Here is a 20,758-nt window from a genome sequence, read left to right on the forward strand (position 1 = left end):
TATTCTTTTTAATTTCTTATTTTCATTTTTTTTTTATTTTTTCAGATAATATTAGTTGTGAGATCTTAAAAAATCTGCAATGTTAATTTAATCCTCAATTTTGCATACATTTGTTTATTTAATTTTTTATATTTAGAATAAAATATTTCCCGATGATATCTTCTTAAATAAATGTTAAGATCTAGCATTCAATAAGATCAAAATATAATTAAAATCAGAAAATAAATTAAAGATCAAGCCACGCAAATTTCTTTGTAATATTAACCATTCAAATTAAGAATATGTTACATGAAATAACACACAAAGGCAGAGATGTACAACATCGGACAAGAATTGAACAAAATGAGACACTAACACGGATAAGGAAAATAAATTACAGTATCAACGTCGGAAAGAGTGACACCAGGAACAAAATTGAACACTTTAAATATTATGTTAAACATAACACTTTCAGAGGAGGAAGAAAGAAAAGAAAACTACTCTGGCAATTTGTCCTTCAAATAGTTCAGAACAGCTTTAGTTCCTTTAGACAAAACAGTCCTTCGAATGCTGAAACAAGTGAAGAAACATCAAAATTTTCACCAATCATGGTTATCAATTATCAGTTCATTTTGGACACCCAGCTTTCCCATATATTGAGATCTAGCTGATCTCTATATTTTTATTTCTGCTTTGTTAGGAACTCAAGCTGCATAGAATTTTACTTTTGCAGTCCAGTTGGTTAAGTAAAACCGTACGTAATAGTAAGGGTAATTAAACTATACCCTTTGCAGTTTATCAATTGCTCAATTATGTCTAAAACTCTAGTTCTTTAAATCAAGGGAAGTTGACAAAATTTAATATTTTTCACTCCAATCAAAATTCATGAGGATTTAGTGACAATTTATAGGGTAAGTTGTGAAAGTGCTAAATTACATGGGGATAATTATGTAATTTCGCTAATACTAAGCACGAGTAAACATAGTTAAATTGGTGAGTCACACAAGCGTCGAAGCACCATCCAATTCAACCAAGAACACAATGTTGATTATGAAAAAGGCAGAAGAATGGGGGAATAATTTTAAAATGTAGTTCTTGGCATTGACCCTTAGAATTTATCTTTCCTCATGTGAAAGATTGTTAAACCTGAAGCATAAATATAGCAGAGGCAAACAATAACTATATTTGCAAAACCCAGACTGCTGCCAAAAAAATAGTTCTCCATTTTTAGAAAGCACATCGAAAGGTTGGGGCAAGGGGAGGTTACCTTCTAAGAGGATTTCCATCAAGTCTCAACGCCTGCAGGCTTGGTTCCAGCAAACCCTAATCAAATAAATTACAGATGATAAAAGTGAATCAAAGTGACATCATGGAGACGGAGTCAAAATAAATTCAATCAAATTTCCTGTTTGATCCTCGTTACATGCCCATCAGTGACACTTATTATATCACCCACTATTTCTCGGAATACATTTGAATAGGAAATACAGTCACAGTAAAGAAATGAAACCACCCCTTTATTTTAAATTAGAATCCACTATCAAGTATCATTTCTGTTTTCTAACCTTTTTCTTATTAATATTAAACCTCTTTCTTAACTAATTATGTACATATTTTTGTTATGTTAATTATTTTTTTATTAAGCTATATTGTTTGGATTCTACTTAAATAATTACTTATAGGTATCTGTTGGAACTTTTGTCAGTTAGGTCAACAAAATTAACAACCACTCTCCCCTTTTGAGAGAGGGACTTTATATATTTCTCACCAGCTCAGGTGGAAGAACTGAGATGTTGTTATCAGATAGGTCAAGCTCCTTGAGAGAAGTGAGATTCTTTAACCCCTGAAAACAAGTTCATACGTAAGCAAAGGAAAAAAAAGTCCATAGTAAGCAAAGGGAAAAACTTAATAGAAAAAATTAGTTAAATCGTTCGTAATATACTGGACAAGACAAGTTTTAGGAGCTAAGTTTCCATTTGTGCGTCCATCTACATGACTCATGCTCGAGAGGTCAAATTATACTTGAAATTCAGCTTTCTGATCACTAATAATTTAAGAAAGCATGTTAAAGAATTTAACGGAGCTAAAGATTGAAATATGACATTTCTCTTCAATCACAAGCCTATGGTAGAAAAAAATTCAATTTTATGAACTTGTTACTGTGAGTACATTATCTATAAGATTTGAATTTAATAGGCACAAATACAAACAGCTGGTCCCTAAGCTATTGTCATTATCTAAACAATATCAAGTTCAAGGATATTATCATAACTTTTCACGAGATATAAATAAGCAAGCAGCTACACAAGCTTAATCCCTGTTTTCGAGTCATAGAAAAAATGTTACCACTGGAATTGATTGAAGGGAATTCTGACTCAAGTCTAGGATCCGTAGCTGATGCAGCACCACTATATCTGATGGGACTTCACTGAGCTTCATTCTTCTGTTAATTTTGTGATGTGAAAGTTAAGCCAGGCTCCCAAGAAGATAAAGGAATATGAAAGTTAAATCTGTGTATGTGTGTGAAGTTATCTGCTCACACTTGCCATAACCAACCTTAGGTAAATCTCTTGCAGGTAAGGCAAACTAGAAAATGCAGGTCCATCTAGTAATGAAGCTGCATTACCGCTTAGATCCAGGATCTGAAGCTTAGGCACCACTTCAAAGCCATCGGAAGGTATCTATAGTTGAAATGACATAAGGTCAGTCACACCATCATCTGATTTATATTTATGGCGATAAGAAAGCATGTAAACATAGAAATTTCACAACCAACAGTGTTTCTGTCACTAACTGACAGATACGTAGAGGAATTAATATATGCAAATATTTCATAACATGCAGCAGAGTACATGCCTATTATAAAAATCTAATCACGTGAAATTTTGAGAAATACTAACTACTATTTTGGCAATATATCACTTCAACTGTCAATTATATAATAACTATGAGGAATTAAACCATACATTGACCTTTTCTTTATTCTAAGATAACTCTATAAATTGTATGAAAAGTGTTAGGATATTTATCCTATTTTATCATCATTATAGTGTGTCAAGGGTTACCCTATTTATCATGATTATATTATGTCTAGGATTACCCTATTTATCATGATTATAGTGTGTCTAGGGTTACCCTATTTATCATGTATTTGTATATCAATTTATTCTTATAAATAGAAGATTGTGAGAGGGATCAATTAAGCCCTCTAGAATTATTTTATAGTTTCAATCTTAAGTTGGTATCAGAGCGGGTCGATCCCGCTCTGGTTTCTATCTCGTAATATATATCTGTCCGGCGTCACAGTTCTTTGTCGCCCGCCGCTGCCCGCTGCTGCCCGCCGCCGGCCACCGTCAACCGTCGGCCACCGTCGTCCGTCGCCGGCCACCGTCGTCCGTCGCCGGCCACCGTCGTCCGTCGCCGGCCACCGTCGTCCGTCGCCGGCCACCGTCCGGCCACCGTCACCGCCGGCCACCGCCCGCCATTGCCGGCCACCGTCGTCCATCACTGTCAAAGTTTCCTTCGTCTAAACCCTTAGGGTTTTCTTGTTCTTCGTTAGTACTATTCGTCTTCTTCAAAAATGGCATCTGGCAGTACTCTTTCCTTCTCTGGAAGTCCATCAATTACCTCCGAGAAGCTAAATGGAAAAAAATTATCTATCATGGTCTGCTGCCGTTGAAATGTGGTTCCTTGGCCAAGGGCATTATGACCACCTTGAGCGAGATGGAAGCCATGTGCCTACTGAAAAAGCTGATCAGTGGAAACAAGCAGATTTCCAGTTGTGTGCCCTGTTATGGCAATCAGTGGAACCCAAACTTTTTGTATCTTTGAGGGCTTTCAAAACTTGTCACTCCTTTTGGAAGAAAGCCCAAAGCATTTATGCCAACGATATTCAACGTCTCTATGACACTACGAATAAACTTGCATCTCTTAAAATGGCAGACCATGATATGGTGTCCTTCATGGCTGAAGCCCAATCTGCTGTCGAAGAACTTAGGATGTTTTTGGAAGTAGATCCATTAGAGGATATAAAAAAGAAACTAGACAAATTCTACATGGTGTTGATCCTTCGTGCCCTACATCCCGATTTTGATCATCTCAGAGATCAACTTCTAACTAGTCATGAGGTCCCCTCTATGGAAACATTGACCACTCGCCTTCTGCGTGTCCCGGTATCTCAAACTCAAGAAGCGCATGAACTAGTGGAACCATCTGTCCTGGTTGCCACACGAGGAAGAGGAGGACGTGGCACTAGAGGAGGAGGACGAGGAGGTCGGGGACGTACTCAATGCACATATTGTAAAAGGATGGGTCATACTCAAGAGAATTGCTACTCCTTACATGGTTTCCCTTCCAAAACCGCCAATATTTCGAAGACTGAAACTTCCACTTTGAAAACTAAAACCTCCACTTCTATGTTTTCTGAGGATGAATATCAAGAGTATTTAAGGTTAAAGTCTAACAGCTTGGCACAACCATCTCAATCTCCCAATACATCAACAGCCTGCGTTTCTCAATCTATGGAATGTCAAAATTCATGGGTAATTGACTCAGGTGCTTCTGATCACATTTCTGGTAATACCTCTTTGTTCTCATCTATTTCCTTTCGAGAAAAACCTCATTTCATAACCCTTGCAAATGGATCTAAAACTTCTTCCAAAGGAGTCGGTCATGTTTCTTTGTCTCCCTCCCTCAATCTCAACTCAGTCCTTTTTGTCCCTAATTGTCCTTTTAATTTAATTTCCTTAAGCCAGTTGACAAAAATGTTAAATTGTTCAATAACCTTTGATCATAAATCTTTTGTTATACAGGAGCGTGGTTCGGGGAGACAGATTGGAGAAGGATATGAAGCTGGCGGATTATACCATTTTGGATCTCGTCCAAGGGTGTCTTGTGTTGCTGCTCTTAATCCTAAAGTGCTACATGATCGACTTGGCCATCCTCATTTGTCCAAATTAAAAAAGATGTGTCCTGAACTTAGTGGTCTCCAAACCTTAGAATGTGAGTCATGTCAATTAGGAAAACATGTTAGATCTTCCTTTCCTAAAAGGTCTCAATCAATATGTAATTCTAGTTTTTCCATCATCCATTCTGATATATGGGGACCTAGTCGTATCTCCTCCTTTGGTTTTAGATATTTTGTTACCTTTATTGATGAATATTCAAGATGTACTTGGGTTTATCTTATGAAAAATCGTTCTGAATTGTTAGCTATCTTTACATCCTTTTTGAATGAAATCAAGAATCAATTTGGTCAAGTAATCAAAATATTAAGAAGTGATAATGCCAAAGAGTATTTTTCATCCTCCTTTTCTGCCATCTTGAGTTCCCATGGTATCTTACATCAGTCTACTTGTCCTCATACACCACAGCAAAATGGTATAGCAGAACGAAAAAATAGACACTTGGTTGAAACTGCTCGTACCCTTTTGCTTGGTGCCCATATTCCTGTCCATCACTGGGGGATGCCATCTTAACTGCATGTTATCTTATTAATAGGATGCCCTCCTCCTCTCTTGATAATAAAGTCCCTTTCTCCATTTTGTTTCCTAATGATCCTCTCTTTCATACATCTCCCCGAGTGTTTGGCTGTGTATGTTTTGTTCATGACATGTCTCCAGGTCTAGACAAACTCTCCGCTCGCGCTCTCAAATGTGTCTTCTTAGGCTATTCTCGACTTCAAAAAGGATATCGGTGTTACTCTCCTGAAACTAAGAAGTATTACATGTCTGCCAATGTCACATTCTTTGAACAAACTCCTTACTTCTCTCCATCTGTTCAGGATGTTTCTATCCTCCAGCAGGTCCTTCCTATTCCAATGGCTGAGTCAAATAGCTCCACTGTCTCTGTCATTCCCAGTCATGATCACAATCCTTCTACACCTGTTTCTCCACATACTGAGATCATCCCACACAAGGCCTCAATGGATAGTCCACCTCCCCAAGACAATGGTGAATCTCCTACTTCAGATTCTTCTCCCTCGTCACCTCCTCCCACGCCTCCTGGTGCAAATGATTCAGCATGGCCTATTGCCCTCAGAAAAGGTACTCGTTCCACTCGAAACCCTCATCCCATTTATAATTTTCTAAGCTATCATCGATTGTCGCCCTCCTATTTTTCTCTTTTATCCTCAGTGTCCTCTGTTGTTATACCCAAGAATGTGAAAGAAGCACTTGATCATCCTGGATGGCAACAAGCTATGATTGTAGAAATGCAGGCTCTTGACCACAGTAATACTTGGGAGCTGGTGCCCCTTCCCCCAGGAAAAAAGGCGGTTGGTTGTCGATGGGTGTATGCAGTTAAAGTTGGCCCTGATGGTGAAATTGATCGGCTCAAAGCTCGGCTTGTTGCAAAAGGTTACACTCAGGTTTATGGTCTTGATTATTGTGACACTTTCTCTCCTGTAGCCAAGATGACTACTATTCGTCTCTTCTTTGCCATGGCAGCCATTCGTCACTGGCCACTTCATCAATTGGATATCAAGAATGCCTTCCTACATGGTGATCTTGAGGAAGAAGTTTATATGGAGCAACCTCCAGGGTTTGTTGCTCAGGGGGAGTCTGGTATGGTATGCAAATTGCATCGATCTCTATATGGCCTCAAGCAATCCCCACGTGCTTGGTTTGGAAAGTTTAGCTCCATTGTTCAAAAATTTGGGCTAAAACGCAGTGAAGCAGACCATTCAGTTTTTTATTGTCATTCTTCTCTCGGGAAATGTGTTTACTTAATAGTATATGTTGATGATATTGTCATTACAGGAAATGATGCTGTTGGAATATCTCAACTAAAAGAGTACTTGTGTAGACATTTTCAAACCAAGGATCTTGGAAGTCTCAAATATTTCTTAGGCATTGAAGTAGCGCAATCAAAAGATGGAGTTGTAATCTCCCAAAGGAAGTATGCTCTTGATATATTACAAAAAACAGGCATGATTGATTGTAGACCGGTAGACAGTCCCATGGACCCAAACCAGAAATTAAGGACAGAAGAAGGTGAATTATTCTCCGATCCAGAGAGGTATAGGAGGCTGGTTGGCAAACTGATTTATCTCACTATTACAAGGCCAGATCTATCCTTTGCAGTTGGAGTGGTTAGTCAGTTCATGCAGGCTCCATGTATTGACCATTGGAATGCTCTCATTCGCATTCTAAGGTATGTAAAGAAGGCTCCCGGGCAAGGATTGTTATATGAAGATAAAGGAAGCATTCATGTCTCTTAGTCAGTTCATGCAGGCTCCATGTATTGACCATTGGAATGCTCTCATTCGCATTCTAAGGTATGTAAAGAAGGCTCCTGGGCAAGGATTGTTATATGAAGATAAAGGAAGCATTCATGTCTCTGGGTATTGTGATGCAGATTGGGCAGGTTCACCTATTGATAGACGGTCTACAACAGGATATTGTGTTTTTCTGGGAGGAAACATTATTTCATGGAAAAGTAAGAAACAGAATGTAGTAGCTCGATCAACCGCGGAAGCCGAGTATAGGGCAATGGCATCACTAACATGTGAACTTATATGGGTGAAACAATTCCTTCAAGAGGTTAAATTTTGTGACATCCATACTATGAAGATGTATTGCGACAATCAAGCTGCTCTCCACATTGCATCAAATCCAGTGTTTCACGAGAGGACTAAACATATAGAAATTGATTGTCATTTTGTTCGTGAAAAGTTGTTGACCAAAGAAATATGTACTGAGTTTATTGGGTCAAACGATCAACTCGCAGATGTATTGACCAAGTCATTAAGGGGTCCTCGGATTGAGTTTATTTGTTCCAAGCTTGGTACATACAATTTGTATGCTCCAGCTTGAGGGGGAGTGTTAGGATATTTATCCTATTTTATCATCATTATAGTGTGTCAAGGGTTACCCTATTTATCATGATTATATTATGTCTAGGATTACCCTATTTATCATGATTATAGTGTGTCTAGGGTTACCCTATTTATCATGTATTTGTATATCAATTTATTCTTATAAATAGAAGATTGTGAGAGGGATCAATTAAGCCCTCTAGAATTATTTTATAGTTTCAATCTTAAGTAAAAGCAATGACCATCAACGAGAGATAAAACATTATTTCTATGGATTTTACAATTTGAAAAACCATATTAACTATTCATAAAGTATTGTGTCCAGTAACGGTCTATACACATGTTGATACCACCATTCATTTTATAAGAAAAAGAACAGAGAGAACCTCTCAGGATCATTAGTTGTTACCTGTCTAAGGGAATTGTTGTCCATCTTCAAACATGAAAGGCTTGAAAGTGATTTAAGAACTGAAGTTGGCCACTCTATAATTTGATTCTTAGATAAAATCAATGTCTGGAAAGTGTACAATGTACAAATGAATTAATACATCATTTTCAATCTGTAGCAGGTCCATTTATGATCAGAATACCTAAGCAATCTTCCTAACCCTCAAACATCTATCAATCAACAAATGACCATTAAATCTGGAAACCTATTATCATTATTAACATATCCATAAATTGCTTTGAGACTGAATCTTCATGAAATAATCACTCAACAGAAAGAAAAGGGTTTACCATATGAAAAATGTTTAACTAAATACAAACAAAATGAAGGTAACTGTGAAAAACATTTTCCTTCCAATTTAGTATGTTAAGGATCATTTTTGTTGTTGTATAATTTCAGCGCAAGACCAAAAGTGGAATAATTGCAAAGAAAAATTCGTAAACAATAATTTATGGTATGTGGAAAAATATGAAAAAAAAACAAGAAAATGGTAGAAAAAATTACGATCCTTTTGAAAACCAGAAGATAAGGTTTAACCTGGAGTGAAACACAAGAAGAAAGTTCAACAGGCAACTCCTGGATGGAGTTTCTTGAAAGATCAAGTTTTATGACCTCCCCTGATTCCCACACTTCTGATGGGACAGCAGTTAATTCCAACCCCTCCATAGAAAGTTCCTGAAGACAATTATAAATAGATCGGTGATTAGAGGGGAAACGAATGTCCAGGTAAAGAAACTTAATGAAAGTTAAGTTAACAAAGAAATATTTCTTTTATTAGCCGATAATGGGATTACATTACACATATCAGAAAAACACAATAACATTAACCCATTGTCAAACTACAATGTAATCAACTTCAATATTAACATGATTGGTACATAACAAACATACTCATGTTTTTTTGTTATTTTTATCCCCAAAAGATTCTGAAATTCTTACCAAAAGTAGAAAAAAAAAAAGATTTTGACCCTTTTTCCCTGTTACAAGCACATCGCCATGTGCCTGACTTTGATAGTTGAATTTTCACTAGAACATTTAAGTATCACCTAGTATCCTACTAACCTCTATAAGCAGAAGAAAACATAAAGAATGAGTTCCTTGGAAAAATCAAGTAATTTCAAACAACTATTTGGCACATGTATTATTCAGTGTATGCAATAGTACAAAGTGACTTTCCAATCGTGTTGAAGCAATTAATGCACATTGTGATATCAACAAAGACACAGTGATAGGATATGTAATGTGTATGTTAGGAGGAAACATATTAAAAAGTAGTTGTTAGTTGGGTCGTTAGGTTGAGTGAGACTTTCTATATAAAGTGGGTTCATTGTATGTAGGGGGATAGTTTTTGATGTTTAAGAATTGTTGACAGGATCATTGGCATCCTGTAGGAAGGGGAGCATTGTCCCTTGGAAGCATTCATGCGGTACTTGTTGCCTAGAATCAATAATACGAGGTATATTCAGTGAGTTTAGGAGTTTGCAGTGATTTTCCTAGTTTCCTCTATCTAGAAACCTAACAATTTAGTCTGACCTGCCAGATCAAGAAGAGGAAGAATCATGGAAGGCAGAGTGAATGCACTTGAAAGTGGGGCCAACAAACAGTGTAAGGTGAGGACAGTAGTGAGGGAAAATATTCAAGAAATGAGACACTGATAGATTTATTGGAACAAGAAATCCAGAACTCACACCCGAAAACACCAACACACACAGATAAACACTAAAAGCAGTCTGTATTATTATTCTTGATGACAAAGAATACAAGGTATACAGCCCAGACACTTCCAAGGAAGCCCTCTCCCTTCACACAAGATGCAATGGTTCTGTCTCTAAGATACAACAAAACAAAACATGTTTGTCCCTAAACACCCCTTCCACCTTATAGCGCTATCCCCTACCAGAACATACAACAGCTAACCTCCTAACGGCCCTAACTGTCCCCCTAACCCTCCTTACAACTTATAACCTATTTCTTTTAATTCCTTTTCCTCCTTTCATACACTCTCAAAGTCCTATCAGACATAGTATGTAAGAAATGAAAGAAATGATGCAGAAGTCCAAAAACCACGAAAGGGGCTCAGAAGGAAGTGAGAATTCTGTTAACATAGGAAAAAAGGGAAGGATAGAGGAACTTCTTCAAGATATCATGAAAGGAAAGAAAGAGTTAAAGACGGGGTAGGGATGCTGAGAAAGATAGATTGTAGGACATAAAGAAAGCAAAGAAACTCTTAGATGGAGGAGAAAATTTAATCAATTGGGAGAAGAAAAGATAAGAGGATGTCATTGATAATAATGGAACTAGGAAGGGTGAGGAAGAACCACTTTGCCCGTGGGTTGAAAGAGTGGAGTTGTCCACATTTGAAGGGAATGGCACCCAAGGTCAAACAACAAGGGCAGCAAATGTTTTTGAAGTTCAAAACATCAAAGGATCAACAAAAGTACACCCAACTTTCAATAACAGGGAAGAAAAGGGGTTCAAGACCTAGCAACAAAAAACCAAGAACCTTTCTTGGGAAGATATTGCAACAACTCATCTAAGGATAAGGAATGTGGAAGTTTTACTTGAGAGTTTGGCAGCAGTAACATGGACCAGGAGCGGGGAAACATTCATCCAAGAATTCAAGATATTGGTGTCACAAGTAAATCCAACACCAGAATTGAGGGAATATTTTTTGACAAAGCTTCAAGTCCTATGCAAGAAGAGCAAGATATCACCAACACCTCCAATATAGACAGGGCTGAGTTTTTATCTGTGTTTGGAGAGCAAGGACCCAAATGAGAGTGTGGTGTCATTTGGTAGGAGTCGTTGGGTTGTTTGGATGTCTATGTTGAACCAGAGGCCTGGATCCAATCACATGCATAGAGATTCTTATGGCTGGTTTGTGGCGGATAATAAGTGCAGTGACAATAATAGATGGGAATGGAATGATGATAGGAAAATATCGAATTTTTTAAATATGGATTCAGGGTTTTTGGTGGATGACACCACAGTTTTTAACACCTCATTTCATGTTATCAAGGAATTTAGCAACTTCTCCAAGGGTGTTTCTGTCACTGCTGGGAGAAGTGAGAGTGGTGTTAGGAAGTCTGATGGGCATATTGGGAAGTTCACTTGGCAAATTGAGAATTTTACTAGGTGGAAGGACTTGCAAAAGAAAAGGAAAACCACAGTTACAAATTCAAGAAATAATTCCAGTGATTGGAATTGTTTCGTTAGTCATCGTCTAGCAGTTGTGAACCAGAAAATGGAGGATATATCTATCACCAAGGAATCTCAGAACCACTACTCAAAAGCTAAAAAGGATTGGGGTTGGCGTGAGTTTGTGACACTCATCAATCTCTTTGAACATGATTCAGGTTTTCTTGTCTAGGACAATGTCATATTCTCGGCTGAAGATTTTACTAAGAATAATTTTGATTTGAGCAGCAATGGCTCTCCCTTGGATAATTCTGGCAAAAGAAGTTCATTTACATGGAAAGTTGAGAATTTCCCTACTTTGAAGGAAATAATGAAGAAACGAAAAATGTTCCGTAAATTCTTTCAAGATGGTGGAAGTGAACCTCGAATTGGTGTATATAAGTCATTTGGCACTATATGTATTTATTTAGAGAGTGACCAGGCTGTTAGCAATTTTCCAGATAAAGATGTTTGGGTGAGATACAAGATGGCTGTGGTGAATCAAAAGGACCCAGCCAAGACTGTGTGGAAAGAATTGGCTATCTGCACAAAAAAGTGGAATAATTATGTGTTGCAGTTCATGAAGGTGTCTGAAACGTTAGAAGCAGATGCAAGATCTCTTGTAGGGGAAAGTGGAAATGAGGAAGATATTTTCAGAAATCTTTTGTCTCGAGCTGGATTCCCTTTAACTTATGGAGATAATCCTTCTCGAGCACAAGTTACTTTGAGGAAGAAACTTCAGATGGATGCTGGTACTGATCTTCAGGTCTATCATGACGATCCTGCAAAAGTGAAGTGCCTGCTTCTACCTACCAAGCTGTTTGGTACATGTGAAAGGAAGAAGGCCACCAAAGTTGATCTTCCCCGAGTTTGATGAATCTGCTGATGGGATATCAAGTCTTGCAACATGTGTTAATCCAAGGGCAGAAAGGAAGCCCTGAGGCAGTCATGTGGGAAATTGTTGCAACAATTAAGGGTCAGTTTCTAGACTTCAACCTTGAGGCAAGGTTGTTTCTGTAATGGCGTGTAATGATAAGATATGTAATGTGTATGTTAGGAGAAAACATATTAAAAAGTAGTTGTTAGTTGGGTTGTTAGGTTAAGTGAAACTTTCTATATAGAGTGGGGTCTTTGTGTGCAGGGGGGTAGTTTTTGATGTTTGAGAATTGTTGACAGGATCATTGGCATCCTGTGGGAAGGGGAACATTGTAATACAAGATCTATTCAGTGAGTTTAGGAGTTTGCAGTGGTTTTCCTCGTTTCCTCTATCTAGAAACCTAACACAGTCTACAAACAGGTTATCATAAAAAAGAAATCTATGGAATGAATATTTTCCTTTTAAGAGAAGTAACACCTTTGATGTGATAGATAATCGGGTAGCCATTGCGATCACCTCTTCTTTTGATGGGGTTACAGCTTCAGAATCTGCAGAAGAATTTTACAATATTATACCCAACACAAGTAAAATGCATAACGGATCTAACATTGTAAGATACCTTCATCCACAGAGAGTCTGCTTCGGAGAAATTTCAGTAATGCTGGTGTAGGTCCAGATACTAATGAGCTGGTGAGAAGAAGAAAAAGTATTAGACGAATATATACATACATATACATACATACATACATATATTTATATATACATATATATATATATATATACATATATATATATACATATATATATATATATATATATATATATATATATATATATATAAATGTTAACCTCTGAAAGGACCATTTTCTGTACCTTCGAAGTGTTCTCAAAGGATTTCCACTCAGCAGAAGTTTTCTCAATGTAGTCATTTTTCCTAAACAAGAAGCAAAAGGTAGAGATTCAATGTCAGCGAAGAGAAATGTCTACATTGAGAGGACAATAAAGTATACCCAGGTCCAGCACCTGAAATTATTGTTTATTTAGAACTAGCTATTACAGGAAATGATGCCCTGTTTTTACAATTTTACTAATCAATTTCTTTGCAATTCTTTTAGATACTGAAATCAGTAGAGAGTTGAGCTAAAAAAAATTATAACCATTGAATATTTACTGTAGAACTAGTATGCTTTTAGTTACAATTTTTTTTTTTCAAAATAAAGAAACTATACTTATCATTGTACCAAAACTTGCTGACCTTACCCATTTCAGGGGGTAACCCACTCAATGAATTATTAGAAAGATCTAAAACTAAAAGACTCAACTTGCATGCCTCTACTGGATAGTCCTTCAGCTGTGAATACACAACATCAATAAACAATTGAATTAAGAATCAAGTATTGAGGGAGAAGAGAACAAACTATCAGAAGACGAAATTTGTAATACTTTTTTTAGCTTCAAGGGAGTAGAGAGCTTTAACAATCAATTATTTCCCCTAAATATTTTTTCTAAACACGCTACTTCCTACCTGGTTAGACTGAAGATCTAAAGTCCCAAGTCGAGAAAGGGCCCCTATCTCCACTGGTACTATAGAAATATTGTTATTCCTAAATAGAGAGGAAAAAATAAACACAAAATGTATGAGAAATGCAGATGGTTTAAGCAGAAAGTAAAACAACGCACAGTATGCTTTTAATAATATGAAGACTTGCATCGGAATAGGTTAGAATTTGACCCCAAATAAAGCTCTGTAAGTGAATGACAACCATTGATTGATGAAGGGATTGCCGATATTCCTGCACAGATTGACACATATAATTTATAAGTCAGAATGTATAATGGAGAAACCAAAAGAAATAAAAAAAAAGTTGACCATTGTTTAAAAAACTAACTGTTTTGATGAAGGTCAAGACGAATTAGATGTGAAAGGCCTCCAATGCTCACTGGTAACACTGTCAGCAAATTTTTTGCTGTAGCAAGTGTAATAATGGAAAAACATTTGCCACATCAAAAGATTTACAAATAGGAATAAAATAATTAATTGATATTATGCACGTACTTTAGAGAATAAAGGACCCTTACATGCATTGAATTCGGTAAGCATGGTCCATGATGAAATGAGATTTTCTGATATCATTGATAGCTTGTTGCCCTGGCAAAGACAAAAAGGTAATGTACAGAGATCACTAGTTAATGAAAGCCTAATTTTTGAAAGGTTTAAGGAGATGTTTGCAGTCAACTAATACACTAATTTTTTGCTACTAATTACTACCTCCATATCTAGCTTAGACAATTTAGAGCAATTTGCTAAATCTTCTGGCAAGCTGGTAAAAAGATTGTTTGATCCCTGCATTATAAGCCTCACTTCATCAAACAGCACGTACAAGAATTTTACATGAAAAAAGACTTACACCAATAAATAGAAAAAAGTTGTAATTTATTTTAGTTCAATTGTAAAGCCAGGTAATGTATGTAAGGAAAATTTCACAGCCTCCAATTTAAACTAAACACAATCTTCATCAATAGATTTAAGTATGCTGAATGACCTAAATCAAGAATTTTACATGAATAAAGACTTACACCAATAAATAGAAAAAAGTTGTAATTAATTTTAGTTCAATTGTAAAGCCAGGTAATGTATGTAAGGAAAATTTCACAGCCCCCAATTTAAAGTAAACACAATCTTCATCAATAGATTTAATATGCTGAATGACCTAAATCAAGGACCAAGAAATAAAAATATATAACCAAAAAAAGGTAAACTACAGAATCTATTCGCTAAAATTGTGCTCAATTCGTTTTGACTTTGGGGCCATAGAGACATAATACATATTAGGCGAAGACCATTATCAAGAGTCTTGGATGCAAGTCTTCATATTATTAAATTCTAGTGCAGTCAGGGGATCTTGACAGAATCTATCATCAATATCAATGTCCAATTAGATTTTAAAGTCAAGAGGTAATGAGCAACTGTAGCTGTAAAGAGAAAGATAATCGACAGTCTGCACAGCATCAGCTTGAGTTCATGCATGTGATGCCACAAAAATAGGTTCAAGCTTAATTCTCTTCTAAGAAATCCACCATTTTGAAGTGGCGAGAAGAAACTTCGCAAATGAAAGGGTAATTTATGTCAAAAGGAGACATACGCTTGTAGTGCAGTTTGGAATTTGGATACTGGTCTTAGAAGTATCCAAATATTATCAATTAGAATGTCTAACATTAACATAGAACAAAGTGAACCCCTAAAGAAGCTAGAACACTTCAAAGAAGTAGCTGTGCCCATTTTTTTTTCTTTTATATTTTACAATTTTATTACAATACAAATGAGAAATATCACAATAATTACATTAGTATTAGTAATATTTATAACATTTTATTATTCCTACAATGAATGTTCACTTTTAAAGCATTGGTTCTCTTTGATTTTTCTTTTTTCTTTTTACACATTTCCCCATATTGATTTAAGACTTGTGATTTATTTTAATGTTACACTAATTTTATATTTTAAAACTATAATAGATGTTTGAAGTTCCATAATTTTTAAAATTTGTCAGAAATAATCACTGTTCCATGTTGTGTCCATACTTTCTAGTGGGCTCCATAAACAAATGCCTTTTATAGGCGTCAAAATAATAAATAAACTTGATAGCATTTCAAGGTGTAATTCACAATATCACAAGCACAATTTGAAAAAACCTCTTTTCTGTAAGATGAGCAGCATAAGCCAATTGCACAAATAACATCTACTCTCCGAAGTTTCAGCAAGACATAGTCATTACCTTTAAGTCCGACAATTCTAAGCATCTGCCAAGCGAGCTTGGAAGCTCCGTGAGCCTATTATTTGAACAATCAAGCCTAGACAAGCAAATGCAAAAGCCGAGCAGCACGCAAGTCACACATGCAAACAGAGTAAGTACAAAGGGAAGCAAACTTCCTCATATCAACCAACCTACGAAAAAAAAAGAAACAGAATTGAGCATACTTCACAAGCGATGCTGCCGATCCAATCTCCTCCGCTATTTCAATTATCGAATTGAACGAAACATCCAACATCTTCAACTGAGGCAACCTACAAATAAGAAACAAACAACAATGAAAAATCCAGCAACACATTTTCAAACTGAAAACAGTAACAAGCACAACTGAAAACAAAAACTCACTCTCCGATAGCAGCGGGAAGCTGCGTGAGACAGTTGTGGCTGAGATTCAGCACAACGAGAAAAGGCAAATTTCTCAGATCTTCCTTCAACGATCCAATGCTATTGTGAGCCAGAATAAGCTTCTGAAGCTCCACAGCCTGTAAATTTCGTTCAATTGTATTTCATTTCCTTTTAAATTTCATTCCGTTTTCCTATTCAAAATGAAACTTCTGTTCAATTTGAAATGTACGTTACCTCCCACCACTTGTCGTCGTCGTCGTCGCCGCCGCCGCCGCCGCCGAGCCCCTCCAGATTCCGGTAAACCTCGTCGGGAATTTCTCTGCAAATCGAAACAACAGCAATAGCAATCCTCGAATGAATTGAAATAACGGAAAACATAAAAATGAACGGAGCAGTGGAAAGAGTTGGCTAGGGCTTACGTGAGGGAACGATTGGAGAGGTTGAGAGAACCAGAGGCTCTCGCCGCTTTCAGCAACCGATTCATGGCACCGTGTTCAGATCAGATCCAGCGGAGACGAAGAATGCGTTCCAAATTTCAAATGATTTTCGAAAGAAGAATAATAATTATAACAATGATTCTTTCATAGCATCAGAACTTCACAAGCTTGCTTATGAAATCAAGAACGTGACAGTACAGTGTTTAAATGAACTGCTTGTCTCCGATTTGGTGCAATTTCAATTCATCTTGGTGTTAAAACATAACTAATAATGTTAAAAGGAATGGCTAAACTAAAACTTAAGATATCTCATTGTATTTAGACTAAATTATTAATTTAGTCTCTATTTTAATCTAATTTGTTAAATTTGGTTCTTATTTTGCTTAGTCAAGTTTTTATTTTTGTTAATTTTATTTAATTTAATCATTTTTTAATAACATTCTCGAAATAATTATCTCAATAATTAACTGAATAGTAGAGAGCTTTTTATCTATCATTTTGTCACATTCCATCTCCTTTATGTCTTCATCATTCGCTCACCTCCAAGTATCATGATCTTCTCCACCTTCATCATCTTTTTCCTCACCTCCATCATTAAAGTATTCATCATCTCCTTCAATATAATCTAATTCACCTTCATTATCCTTTTCCTCTCCACCCTTCCACCTAAACTCTTTCTCTTATTTTTTTTTCTCAATAACTCATTCACTTCCATCCTCTCAAACACCTTCCACCCAACCATTCATTATCTACTTTTTTTTCTCCATATTTAGTGTACCAAGAAACTTTAGTGGGGAAATTGTTAATTTAAAGATTTAATAAAGAAGAATGACACACCTAAAACCCTAAGGTGTACACTTTAAGAGAAGCAACCTAAAAAATACATTCATTAACATCATAAACATAAACACGCCTTTCATTTCCTTTTCCAATCACTTTTAAGGGATATATACCTTTCACTTCCAATCATTATAATTAAATATAACATTGTCATTGCGATTCTAGGTGATCTAGAGAAGCATAATTTAGTGTTAATGTTGTTTTCTCTTAAATAAAATATGCACATTTATTGTGCTTTTCGGCATTCCAATTTCTTCTCCTCCACCCTAAATGTACAATCTCGAAAATGTTAAAACTAAAGAGCAAAACATAAATTAAAATTTGTGTATGAAAATTGTGGAGATGAATAAGGTTTCGAAGACAAAGGTGATAATGGAGGTGAGGAAGATGATGGTGCATGAAGGTGAGCGTGTGATGAAGAAACGAAGAAGGTAAAATGTCACTGGAACAATAATGAACCATGTTATACACTCTACGGTTAATTATTTAGAAGTGTTAGTAAAAATAACTAAATTGAACAAAATTAACAAAAACTTGACCCTGATTGAACACATAGGGAAAAAATGAACAACTACATTAAAATTTAACAAATCGAATATGTATTCCTATGTTAAAATGAATACACTTTTACTGTAGTTTTTTTGAAAGAAAATTATGATTTTTTTTATCTATAATATAATAGTAGATGACAAATTGATTAATTACTTGTAATACAATGTTAGTTTGTATTATTTTATAAACTTTTAAAATTAATAAGGTAAATATTATTCACTTATTTTAAATAAATATTAATAAAGTAAAATCAATTATTTACATTTTTGGAAGAATAAAGAAATAAATAAAAATATTTTACAAAAGTTAAAAGTCTTTTATGACTTTTGTTACTTTTGGAACCGTTGCTAAAAGTCTTTTATGTTTCGATTATTGGAACAACCGTTGTCATAGGTCCAATTTCATTTTAAATATTTGTTTAACGTAAAGGTTTATGGTCTCAATTTGATCCAAAACCGAAACCATAGACCATTTTTTGTCTTGATACTTACCTCAATCGTTGATTAAAGTATGCGTTTCTTTTTAAAGATGATTTTGTTTATGTAACATCCTACATCACATAAATATGAAATAAAGTATGTACAACATAGAAATACATACCAAAATATATTTTTCAATCAAAAAGAGAATTATAACCATAAATTAACTCAATATTTTGACATGCTAATGTACACACACATACATGATTTTGTAAAATCTAAAAAATGATATTTTAGAATTGATAGTGGTTTAAAAGTAGACTCAATTATTTTAATATCAAAAGGATTAACATACATAGTTTTGTTATAAAACAGTTTCATTATATCAAAACATATCATCAATCTAGAAATTATTTTTCTAAAGTTCTATGACTTCTCTCTAAGAATTCTTCTTCTTTGGTCATCTATTTCAAGATTTAAGATTGTTGGAATGATCCTTGTTGTGAGCTCTTCAATTTAGACACATCAATTTCTTCGTTTGCATAAGTTAATTTTTTGCCCTTTTTTTCTCGATCCAATCTATTTTCTCGATCCAATCTATTTTCTCTTTGCATGTAGTCCTTTTTTGGTTGCATATGTCGTTTAAGTCATCAATATGAGTCCCTACTTATCAGTGTTCGTAATGGTACTACCTGACTATTCTTGTGATATTTCTATGTGTAGATAGAACATCCTCTGGAACTAAAGAACTCATGGTGTTTTTAGAGTTATTAGAGTGGTTTAAGAGGTAATGGAAGGTAGCCTATATTGAATTTTAATATTGCATGTGGATGAATAGATAATTTAGAGTTTTTGATATGTTATTTAATTTGTACTATTTAACTCAAAAAGTTGTGATCAATATGTTATTATTGTGCTATTATGTGTTGGATTAAGGTTTTTATGTAAAGTTTAATAAGAGAGTTACAATTTGAGCAACTAAGCAAATTATTACCACTTATAAAGTGTTTAAAGTAATCTTTAAGCTAAAGAAGAAAGTAGAAAGTACCAATATGAGCAATTAAGCAAGCTGGATTATCTTATTTAACATTTTTATTGTCATCATGTTGGGAAGTATTAGTAGGTGCTAGGCACAAAATCAAATTTTCAAGTCTGGGAGCATTTTTTCTCCAAGCTAAATGACGTTGGGTTATGTTGTTGGGCGACCTTTTAACAGTGGGCCTTTTAAAGGGTTTTCATTGGGAGAGCTCATGCTCCACTAGGCGAAACCAGAGTCAAGGAGCTCATTGACTTTACACCATTCAGATAAACCTCACTTTAGAGACCAAAATTTAATTTTACAAGTTCTAGCTCATTTTTTATTAACTTAAGGACTCTAACAAGTCAGAAATTACTTACCAATACCCTCCAAAATGACCATTTTGACACAAGACTTAAAATTCAAAATCTTACTAGTTCAAACCCCCAAAATATACTTAAACAACTTTGTAAAATACTCCAAAATGACTACCACTCCATTCTAACACACATATCACCTAATTCTCATCCCAAACAAGTTACAAATAACCAAATAATAACCCTGAAACGATTGCTTCTTCAGCCTAACACCTATTTCTCAAACTCACATATCAAAACCTCCTTTTTTAACTTCACCATCGAAGTATTTGATCCTTCTTCCCTCCAAAACACTTTTAATTAAATTTCCAACATCCAAACAACTTCATATTACATCATTCAAGACAACAAAGACATTCAATTTCATCATATCAAACATAGATCATACAATACAATAACATACACATCTAATTGAACTAACATAGCATAATTACTCAAATTAATACTCAATCAAGTTAATAAGCAAACAACCACTAAACTTGCAAGACAATTATAGTTAATGATAAAACATATAGCTTCCCTTACCTTACACCGAAGCAATAAAGCTCTATAAATACCAAACCCTTGCTTAGAGTTCAAGGAACTCTAGAAACGCTTACAAAACATTGAACAAAGATCAGAGAGAGAGAGTCCTTAGAACCTTTGATAAAAAGGAAACTAG

At 35.4% G+C, this 20,758-nt stretch overlaps 1 protein-coding gene across 2 annotated transcripts; it reads right to left on the minus strand.

Moving 5' to 3' along the window:
• Window positions 1-226: 226 nt before the first annotated feature.
• Window positions 227-17,165, minus strand: LOC108334391 (plant intracellular Ras-group-related LRR protein 6). Of its 2 annotated transcripts, XM_017570209.2 has the most exons (21): window positions 16,874-17,163; window positions 16,689-16,773; window positions 16,455-16,591; window positions 16,277-16,363; window positions 16,074-16,149; window positions 14,567-14,641; window positions 14,377-14,446; window positions 14,187-14,264; window positions 14,030-14,090; window positions 13,823-13,901; window positions 13,558-13,648; window positions 13,171-13,231; window positions 12,917-12,984; window positions 12,775-12,845; window positions 8,781-8,918; window positions 8,205-8,309; window positions 2,536-2,660; window positions 2,326-2,422; window positions 1,748-1,822; window positions 1,247-1,302; window positions 227-549 (listed from the first exon to the last, which is right to left on the minus strand). In XM_017570209.2, the coding sequence occupies exons 1-21, from the start codon at window positions 16,936-16,938 to the stop codon at window positions 477-479; spliced, it is 1,773 nt and encodes a 590-aa protein (XP_017425698.1). In that variant the 5' UTR covers window positions 16,939-17,163; the 3' UTR covers window positions 227-476. The 2 variants fall into 2 exon arrangements, with proteins under 2 accessions (XP_017425698.1, XP_017425699.1); XM_017570210.2 differs by lacking the exon at window positions 8,205-8,309 and having other exon boundaries at window positions 16,874-17,165.
• Window positions 17,166-20,758: the final 3,593 nt, after the last annotated feature.

This window comes from Vigna angularis, chromosome 11 (genome assembly GCF_016808095.1).
Source record: "Vigna angularis cultivar LongXiaoDou No.4 chromosome 11, ASM1680809v1, whole genome shotgun sequence".
NCBI lineage: Eukaryota > Viridiplantae > Streptophyta > Magnoliopsida > Fabales > Fabaceae > Vigna > Vigna angularis.

What these genes read in the sequence shown, in the direction of transcription:
- LOC108334391 (XM_017570209.2), bottom strand. Translation starts at nt 16,938, where the DNA reads ATGAATCGGTTGCTGAAAGCGGCGAGAGCCTCTGGTTCTCTCAACCTC. An exon ending in TCTTGACCTTCATCAAAACA is followed by an intron (nt 14,091 to 14,186) that starts GTTAGTTTTTTA and finishes CAATCTGTGCAG; the next exon opens with GAATATCGGCAATCCCTTCA. An exon ending in CAGACTCTCTGTGGATGAAG is followed by an intron (nt 12,846 to 12,916) that starts GTATCTTACAAT and finishes ATTCTTCTGCAG; the next exon opens with ATTCTGAAGCTGTAACCCCA.